Source organism: Cuculus canorus, chromosome 11, assembly GCF_017976375.1.
Source record: "Cuculus canorus isolate bCucCan1 chromosome 11, bCucCan1.pri, whole genome shotgun sequence".
NCBI lineage: Eukaryota > Metazoa > Chordata > Aves > Cuculiformes > Cuculidae > Cuculus > Cuculus canorus.
In genome coordinates this window covers 21498030-21508506 of record NC_071411.1, presented here as the reverse complement: position 1 = coordinate 21508506, position 10477 = coordinate 21498030, and the positions used below count along the sequence as shown (strand labels likewise).

Sequence of the window (10477 nt, the reverse complement as noted above, 5' to 3'; positions counted from 1 at the left end):
GAGGGCAGGTTATAAAATAACAGAGCATTTTCTTACAATAGTATGCAAAGCCTTTCCTAAAACTTTCTTCATCAATTACCTGTCTAGAAAATGAAAAGTCGCTGTTACAAACTGCCAGATCCTTCCTGTGATTGACTGTGGCTGGTTTTAGTCAGCAAAAGGTCTCCACATAACAAATGGCTTGTCCGTTTGTTCTCTGGCAAGAAAGGCTGCTGAGGCTTGAATATCATTTGCACTCAATCAAATACTAATGCTGATGGAAAACGCTGGGTCTTGGTGACCCTTGATGTGCCCCGGTGGGGCACGGAGAAATGTATCGCCACTCAACACGGATGCGGCATAATGGCTGTGAAAGGTTCTCCTGGCCGCTGCCTCTTCACCCCGCCAGGCCTGTGGCTGCAAGACAAGCGTTAATTGAACTGACAAACGGCATAAACGTGTCTCTCAGTCGCACTTCGCTGCTAAATGCATACAGAACTGTTAACTGTAGAAAACAAAAGATGGATGGAACAAGATTGGTGTTACAAAATGATTTTTTTAGCACTCTGATCCCGTGGGAGGTGTCCCTGCCCATGGAGGTGGAACTGGATGGGCTTTGAGGTCCCTTCAAACCCAACACATTCCATGATTCCATTCTATGATTGATTCATGCGCATTCACTGATATCCCATATTTTATGGCAATAATTTTTCCTAGGTCTTTATTATCAATAAGAGAGTCTGAATTAAGTGGTAGAAAGTGGCCTTGGGATGTAGTGACCACAGCGCATCTCTCTCACCATATGGGTGGACCTTCGCAATATTTGAAGAGGCAGTTCAACCAAATATTTTACAATATCATAAAATTGTGGATTATGGCATAACAAGCCATAAGACTGGATTTCTCCTTTCTTGGTTTTTTTTTTTTGTGGTCAAAATAAGATTGCCTGTAGAAAAGAACAAATTACTCAACTACTGCATAGTAACATCAATATATTGTAGTTATGTTTTTCCTTTGAAACATTCTGCAGGATAATTATAGCTGGAACAAAGGAAGCTCAGAAAATTTCAACACTGGAGCATTTCTGCTTTTGGGGCAGGAAAAAATAGAAAATGGCCATAAAATAGTTCTAATATTCATGTCTAAACTCTTAACAAATACTTCGATTATATTATGCTTTGCTACATCTGGCCTTCAGCTTTGGTCACCATCCAATTTCCTGTAGGAAACTCCAGCAGCTCCAAACTTCTGCTGTTTTCTAAATGCCATCATACAAACCCACCTTAACTCTCATTTTCCTCTGCGGCATTTAGTAACAAAACAAAAGCTTCTCTTCTTCAGGGAAGTTCCAAATCCTCTTTTTGTTTATTTAAAATTGCAAGTGAATCACACAATTGTTTAGGTTAGAAAAGACTTTTAAGAGTCCAACCATAAACCTCACAATGCCAACTCCACCACTAATCCATGTCCCTAAGTGTCACATCCACACAGCTTTTAAATCCCTCCAGGGATGGGAACTCCACCACCTCCCTGGGCAGCTGTTCCAGTGCCTCAGAACCCCTTCAGCGAAGAGATGTTTCCCGACATCCAATCTAAATCTCCCCCCAGGGCATTGAGGCCATTTCCTCTCATCCTATTCCTTGTTCCTTGGGAGAAGAGACCAGCACTCACCTCACCACAACCTCCTTTCAGGTAACTGCAGAGAGAGATGAGGTCTCCCCTCAGCCTCCTCTTCTCCAGGCTATGCAGCCCCAGGGCCCTCAGCCGCTCCCACAACCCCTGCACTGCAGCCCCGGTGCTCCCACCACCCCCCAAGCACAGCCAAGCTTTAAAATAAGGAGCAGGAGTTGATTATTTCATTATTTCTACATTTCCTCTTGGACATTCCTCTAAGAATTATGATCCACCTCATCTGCACTTACAGTTTCCTAACCAGAAGGAGTCTGCATAGAGAGGAATCCCAACAACAGCAATGTGAGCTCCTACCCTGAAGCTTGACGTTCTCTTAACGCTTTGTTCTTGGTAATTTTTAGCATATGAGCAGTCCCACCAAAGTAAGACTCATTCATAGGCTTTTTCACTGGTGGAGTTTTCTTTTATTTATATATATTTCTAGGCAACATATTATGAAAGTTGGAAGGAGGGAAATAAACCGGTAGTATGAGGTGAGCTAACTGTCGCATACGGCCTTCGACACCGCATCTCAACACGGAGAAACCTCAATGAAGTCAGTGGCTAAGCCAAACCATAAGTTTGTGGAACAAAGAGAAATTGCTCAAGGCTTTTCCCCTTTGTGGCAAAAACCAACACTCCCAAGTGAACGTTTTCCTCTCTAGTGCAATTCCTTGCGGATGTGACTAAGCCTAAAAATAATTTCTAAGAAAAGGCTCCAGCATTTAATACAACGTGTGTACTGTTCTTTCCAACCCTTCCTTCACTCATTGTCAAATGATGATGTAAAGAATTACATAAGAAAACAAACAAACAAAAAGATAAAAATTAACTTAATTTACGCAACCAATAAAAAAGTTTAAAGCAATGATAGAAAAATAATATAAAGGCTAGATACATTATATGCCAGTTCGACAGTATTAAGCTTTGGTAGAACAGGTAAAGAGCATAGCACCAATAAAATCCAATGTCAATACACGCTTCAGTACGCATGAGCTGTGATGAAAATGTAAATTTTGGCCAGAAAAGTAGTGTATGTTCCCTGACGCCACAGTTTCATTTCAACGTCTAACAAAAAGTCTTTAGGCTCTTTCACTTGTCGCTGAAGATAGACAATGCCCGTGTACGAGTTCAGCCTTCGAGTGCTGAAGTAGTTTTCTTCATTTCCCTTGGTGATAGTAAGGATTATGTTGTCTCCAGCGTAGGCAGGCGATGGTCCAATGCGGAAAATATGAGCTGGGACCACAATATTGGTTTGGAAGTTCAGCTGGTAATAGGTAATGCGCACCGGGGTGTTCTGACAGTCCAGGTAATTAAAACAACTGATTCGTTCACACCTCCTAAGAGATGAGAAATGAAGCACATTCAGTGTCCACATAACAGCAGGTAAATACCTGTATTTCAGAGCATTGCCAAAATATTAGGCAAAGCAGAGTCCCAAATTTTAGCTGTGTAACCACCAGCTGCTCGTTCTGCTTTTACAGTGCCCATAAAGCATTTATAAATGATATAATTATCTGAGTAAGTGTAAGAAAAAGATCACAGACATGGGGAGCTGCGTTGGAAGGCTCCACAAGAAGGAAAGAGCCAGAGTCGTGCTGCGAGCAGCACAGAGCTTGGATGAGGAGTCTGGGATTCATCACTGACAGCACAAGATTGGGACGGTGCTTCAAGAAAATATGAAGAAAACCACTTGGAAAGTTGCTGAGACACAGGAATGGGAAACAAGCTCCTCAACTTGCAAAGCTGCAAAATTCTATAAGGCAGGAAAAGTATGTTTTAAGCCATAGGCAACTAAATACGGCAGGGGTGAAATGGGCAGGGAAGTTTTGGGGGTCAGCTGCTAAGGAGCTGGGGGGATGTGCTATTCCCAGAACCCTTTAGCTCATTATCCTGCTCCCCTTCAACATTTCAACACTCTCTGAGGAGCTGCAAACTGAATATTAAAGAGGGAGCCCTCAAACCACGGTATAAGTGGTGCACTGAGCAGCCTGACAGCCACTGCAAAGATATCAGCAGCAGAGAAGATCGTATTTTTAAAAAAAACTTAACTCTAAACAGCCCATTTAGAGCTGCAGCAAGTACAGCCGTAACAGCAACAGCTGGAGGGCAAGTCGGGGCTCCAGGGCTTGGGAGAAGGAAGAAGGACAAATGGACAGAAACTCTATATGGAGAAAATCTATGTGCTTCAGGTAGCAAAGCATCTTCTCAGAGCCCTGAGCACAACCTCAAGCACTGGCCCGGGCTGCTCGCTCTGCAGCAGTGGCAATACTTACATGTCAGACACCTTTCTGTAGTTGGAAGGACACTCAAAGGACAGACAACGGAAGCTGCCCTGGATGTTATAGCACGTCTCTGCAGCTGAACAGTTATGGGTTCCGATTGCACATTCGTCGATATCTATCAAGAAGAAGCACAAGGAGAAAGACAGACTAAGTTAGAAAATAAGAAGTAACGACTTACGGGCTGTGTTATGCTTACGAGACTCCGTGCATGAGAAGCAAGAGTCAGTGGGTTTAGCTCTGCGAGCTGAGGACTCCCATTTTCACCCTCAGTTGCTGTATGTTACTGCAGACCAGGACCATGAGAACCGCCGGGGGTGTGAAATGCACACTCAGGGCAGGCATGCCAGGTCCATCTCCGTGCACAGACATTCTCCGGCATTTGGAGTGACAGGGTAAGTCATGCTGATTCCAATTCTACTAGAAATCAAGTCTTCTGCAGAAAAAAGCTACCTTTCTTGACTCTACCAATTTATAAGAGGTGACAGTACCTCTCAGCAGTGTGTGTAATAAAGAGGGGAGCCCACTCTTCCCTACAAGCAGCTCATGCTGTTGATAGTCCTGTCCGGCTCAGCAGGGAGCGTGGCCAGTGCCTGGCCAGGGCCGGCCTTCAACCCACAGGGGAAGTTGTTTCTTCACCTGTACTTTGCAAACATTTCCAAACTCCTGTGAACATAGCAGTTCTCATTCCAGACACATCTGAGGGAACGGGCTTTCACTACCATTGGAGAATAAACATGAGAAAGAAAGAGAGTTCTCAAAACCCAAGATCCTCCTGCCTTGCCACATCACAGTGCAATGAAACAAAGCACACGCAGATCCAACCAAACACGAACATCTACACAGAATCGTCTGTGTCATCACAGTCTCTCTTGCTTCAAAGGTGTTGGAAATGAAGGATGTTAATCTGTTAGAGCGAGTCCAGAGGAGGACCATGCAGATGATCCGAGGGCTGGAGCACCTACCACACAAGGACAGGCTGAGAGAGATGGGGTTGTCCAGCCTGGAGAAGAGAAGGCTGCAGGGAGACCCTAGAGCAGCTTCCAGTACTGAAAAGGGCTTCAGGAAAGCTGGGGAGGGGCTCTGGATCAGGGGGTGCAGGGATAGGATGGATGAGGGGGAACAGTTTTAACACGATTGAGGGGAGATTGTGACCCTCATGGTCAATCCTTGAAGCCAAGAGAGTTGGAGTGTTAAGTTGAAAGAGAGGAGACTGAGATGAGATCTTAGGAAGAAATGTTGTGCTGTGAGGGGGGGAGGCCCTGGCCCAGGTTGCCCAGAGCAGTGGTGACTGCCCCATCCCTGGAGGGTTTCAAGGCCAGGCTGGATGGGGCTTGGAGCCCCTGATCCAGTGGGAGATGTCCCTTGGCCATGGCAGGGGGTGGGACTGGATGGGCTTTGAGGTCCCTTTCAGCCCAAACAGTTCCATGATTCTGTGGTTATCAACTAGTCTGGAAGGAAACACAACAAAATAACCAGATATTGGTAGCCCACAGCAGTGGAACCCTCAATTTCTCAGGCCACCCAACCCGCAGAAGCTGTGCAAGCTTTCCACAGCTGCTGTGATTTAAGACACTTTTTAAAGAGCTTCCTGAAAGGGATGGGCCAGTTCTTACAGCTTCACAGGTCACTGACAGCCCCTGAACACAGCTTCATGCTTAGAGCAAGCCTGTGTCATAGGTGGTGTTTCTAAACAAGCTCAGCACAATGCATGTGTGATAAGCTCAGCGGCCGAGAAAAGCATCTAACTGGTTTCAGTCAGCAGAGGGTGTGCATGGACTGCTGTGTGGTGCAGACAGGAGACAGTGGACTCTCCTTGATGAAAGGTGGCCACTGCTATAAATGCCTCATACTCCGCAGAACATGTGTGATCGTAATGGCTCCCTCTTCATGGACCAGGCTGTGCAATGTCCACACATCCCAAGCAAATGAACAATCCCCCATGTTCTACTCTTCTGACAGACTTTCTTTTCCCCAGAGCAAACACAAGCAATGGATGGAGGGATGCGCTATGTCCACCTACACTTCAGCCATTCACAGCCTACTGTGATAAAAGCTATTCCTCAGGAATAAATCTCTTCAGAATACAGAAAACCGATGGGAAAAGCCAGCAGGATCTTCCCACTGACTTCCCGACAAATGAGAAAGCTGGACTATGCTAGGAGAAGAATTTATCTATGCATGAAAGTCTGTCTGGATTAAAGCAGAGGGCAAATGTAAAGCAAAAATATTCATTGCTGTACAGCTGCACGATCCAGGAGATGTCAGCTTCCTGAGACTGTCATGAAGCATGGGAATTTAAGAGCAACATTTTAGGACAGGACACACTTCTGAAAATTTAGGTTAAACATAACTATCTCCTCATAATGAGAAGTAATGTTGAGAAGACAAAAAAAAACCCAAAAACCAAAAAAAAAAAAAAACCAAACCAAACCAAAAAACATTTAAAACTGAAAGACAATATGGCCTAGAGCATAAACATGCTTACCTAAATAATACATGTGCACTTGCCCAAGCCACGGACCTTAAAATGCTGAAAACCACATGCAATAACAATGATTGGGCAATAGCAGAAAATATTGGCAAAGGCCTCACAGTCACGTTGTGTACTCCCAAATGTCTAGACAATGCACGGAGGCTTTAAAATGAAATAAATGCTAGCAGACAAATCACGTGGACTGTGTAGGGCTCTGCGGTTCTGCCAACTGTCACAGAGGAAAGAGACTCTTAGACGAAAACTACAGCCTCCCACCCTCTCCATTCCCCTGGGATGAGAACTGATCTCATACACTGAACTGGCTGGGTTAAAAGTCTCGCAAAGAAAAGTATACAAGAGGAAGTAGGAGAGAATCAAAGTAAATTAAATCCCTTGCGGATTCTCAGAAGTGCCCCTGGGTGAAAAGAAAATTTCTTCCATATTGCAATCGTTGTCATGAAAGCATTTGCTCCCCCAGCCTGGCCGTCTGCAAAATACCACAGGCAGTTCCTCCAAAAAGATCCGTATGCTGAGACGCCGTCACATGAGATACAGCTCATCTGTTTGAAAACATGGGGACAAAGAATGTACCACCAGTAACGCTTAGGAACTGGTCAGATGATCAGCAACTGGAGCTAGATCTTTAACTGGTGGAAACCAACCTACCCTTGAGTTTAGTTCAGCTGACATCAATTCAGACTGTCTCTCTGGCCATGTTTTCAGAGACACCCAATATAGAAGACGGTCCAAAGTTGGACCAACAACCGCAGAGCTCAAACAGAGGCCACATACCCAGAGGGTCGCAACCAGGGTCGGGCTGTCTGCATCTTACCCAACCATGAATGGAGCTGCCACGCCTGCGCTAGGGTTTTGTGAGTAGAACAGCTTCGCGCTTTACAAAGGGCACACGACGAGGTGGCTCAGGGACTGCAAAAAGTGCTTCCAAGAACTTTCCGGGTGGGTGTGCAGTGAGATTTCACACCATACAAATAATGCAAGTGCAATCCATAGGTCTGTGGGGCAAACCTTTTTCCTCCTTCTCCAGCGCCGGAGCACGATGGGCTCTGAAGAGCTGGGCTGGCCCATGAACGCAGTGACTCACACTGTTAACTCTGGAAGGCGTCCTCAGCTCGAATCTCACTGCTGGCAGGGCTGGCAACTAACGTGCCAGCACTCAAAGTTAGCAGGGAGTAAAAACAAATAAAGCCCGAGGAGAATTATAGCTGCAGTTTTCTCAGGGTGACTTTGACACAAAAATTTAATTGCACATGGATTTAACTGCATTCATACTTAAAAAGGCTTTTTTACATTTTTTTAGGGAAAAAAAAAAAGGTTTATAAAAGATTTTAATTGTCATTTAGCCTGTTTCTCCGCTCCAAAGTCAGGATAAAGTATGCTCGTGCTATTTGTGATTTACACAGTGTAAATTCACTGCAGTTGTCACTGAGGAGAGAATATAAGCAGCGGATATACAGAACCAAAAGTTATGTGAAGGGCTCCTAAAAATCGAAGAGCAGGAGTTGCCTGGTAGTTCGAGTAACCAACTGCAGGAATGCACGTGGGGTACACGGAGGTGATCAGATCTTCAATCATCATCGGACCCTCAGTCCATCCTTTGGAAATGGGGGGGGTTCACCTCAGGAACAGGCAGCTGTGCACCAGATGCCAGGCACCCAGAAGCCATTTTTCTGATTCTGGAGAAAAGGGGTGTGCGGCGGGAAGGTCCGTGTTATTTACGGTAACATTCCTCAATGCCAACATAACGAAGCTGAGGCGACAGACTCCAGGATGTCCAAGTACCCATTACAGCTCCCACATTCCTTCTCCCACTTTTCTGCAGCAGGAAGCTGCAACTTATAATGAAGCCACGGATTTCTACATCTGGCACCTCTAAAAAACCAGATCACTTGCTGCTGTGCCAAGGTGCACACTGAGCTCATGCAAGTAATCAAGTGCCCCAATTTGAATGACGAAGTGACTCCCTCAGGAATTAACTTAAGCAATTATCTCACATAAACACCTGGGTTGCCACGGTACCTTTTTCTAACACAGGAGAAAGCTGACATTGCGGATACCAATATTTGGCAACTTTATCAAATAATGGTGTTTTAACAGTGACTAATAAAAAAATGGAGACTTGACTGAATAACCGTAATGGCTTAGACCTACAGGAAAGCTGGGGAGGGGCTCTTGATGAGAGAGGGCAGAGATAAGACAAGGGGGAATGGTTTTCAGGTGAAAGAGGGGAGATTGAGATGAGATCTTAGGAAGAAATGTTTTGCTGTGAGGGTGGGGAGGCCCTGGCCCAGGTTGCCCAGAGCAGTGGTGGCTGCCCCATCCCTGGAGGGGTTCAAGGCCAGGTTGGATGGGGCTTGGAGCCCCTGATCCAGTGTGAGGTGTCCCTGCCCAGGGCAGGGGCGTGCAACTGGAGGGGCTTTGAGGTCCCTTCCAATCCAAACCATTCTATGATGATAACCCTTTCAGTTCCCAAACTCCTCATTACCTCGACAAGTTCTTCCATTTGCTGCCATTGTATATCCCTGCTCAGGACAAGCACATTGGTAACTACCAGGAACATTCACACAGCGGAAAGTACAAAGAATGCCGGCACTTTGTGCGCACTCATCAATATCTGGTAAAAAAAACACATAAAAAATAAAATAAAAACAGGAATCTGTAAAGAGAGTCTGTAGAAAACAAAAAAATCTTATCTCACACATTTATAATATGTTCTTAAACAAGAATGCATCCATGAAAGTTTGACATTGCTGTAGGACCGTTGCTGGTGCTTTCTGAAATGCTGAATACATGGCTTCTCTCCAAAATACTGGTTATAAGTATTATGGCCTCATGGAAAAGAACAATACGTCTAGGGCACGTGTGAGTTTGAAAACTCTTTCTGGTACTCTGTATCGCATCTAGGATTGCTTTGGTGGCTTCCTTGTGCTAGGAGGAATGTGGGTTTCTTCACTATTTCATAAATAGAGCCTCCCCAATGTATATCAGTATTGGCAGCTTCAAGAGAGCAGATAAAACTCTCCCTTTCTCCAACCCAATCACTCTGCTCCTCATTTACCCACCATGAGCAGCAGTAAGAGCAAGACTCCACTCAACCATGGCCAAGTCGAGGCTTTAATAGATGCAATATAGGTAAATATATATCCGATCAATCAAAAGCTCTAGCCCGATGAAACAAGAACCTCACCAGTCCTACAGTCACACAAGTATATTTCAGTCCCAGGCACGAGGCATGAAAATGAACTGCATTTTCCAATAGCTGAGGTTTCTTTCTGCAGCAGGTTAGAACTTGGAATCATCCTTGGGCACCATCCACAGCACTAGGTGCTGCCGGGAGCTCAACAGCACTGACTGTTGAAGAGTACACACATATTTAACTTGCCCTGAGAAAGCAGGATCCTTACCTTTGCACGAATGCCCATCTTCCGCCAGCTGGAACCCCTGCCTGCAGTAGCACTGATAGGAACCGTAAACATTGGCACACTCCTGGCTGCAGGGATTGGTATCGCATTCATTCACATCTGTACCCAAAAACAAACCCACAGACATGGGTTCAGAACAGTATCTTCCACCATTTCTTGCCTCTGAGAACATCTAACAGTTCCTTCTGGTCAGAGGGGATGATGGACTAATTGGTCCCATGAAGAGGTTTCTGCTGCCTAGGGAGATGCCAAGAACTATCAGAATGTCTGTTGCACCTGAATTTCATTTCTATGCAGGCCAAGGAAAACATATACAAAGGCAACCATTTGTTGCAGACTTTATATGCTTCAATTGATTGAAAATAAGTAAATACTGCCTTAAAAAAATCATGGAAAACTTAAAAAGTTTCCATTCAATTAAAAATCTATTTTTTCCAGTTTTGTTACTACTAAGTTTCATCTTTATTAGAATTTGAATGAAAAGTCTCCTATTCTAACTTTATTGTATTCTCCTTCTCTCTTGTCTGGAAGGAAAGCAAAAAGTATGTGAGGGAAAGGAGGAAAGAAAAGAAACTTGTGGGCTCTCATCAGACACTTTGAGTGTTTGACTGAATATCTGCCAATTTGAG

At 44.8% G+C, this 10477-nt stretch overlaps 1 protein-coding gene across 6 annotated transcripts in view; it reads right to left on the bottom strand.

Moving 5' to 3' along the window:
* Positions 1-1086: 1086 nt before the first annotated feature.
* FBLN2 (fibulin 2) overlaps positions 1087-10477 on the bottom strand; it is a 121316-nt gene continuing 111925 nt past the window's right edge. For 5 of the 6 annotated variants that reach the window (XM_054076736.1, XM_054076740.1, XM_054076737.1 and 2 more), the window contains exons 14-17: positions 9831-9947; positions 8912-9040; positions 3927-4050; positions 1087-2990 (exon numbers count right to left, since the gene is read on the bottom strand). In XM_054076736.1, coding sequence (XP_053932711.1) covers positions 2633-2990; positions 3927-4050; positions 8912-9040; positions 9831-9947 — 728 coding nt within the window. In that variant the 3' untranslated portion in view covers positions 1087-2632. The remainder of the gene's footprint in view (positions 2991-3926; positions 4051-8911; positions 9041-9830; positions 9948-10477) is intronic. The other variant, XM_054076735.1, reaches the window with a different exon arrangement.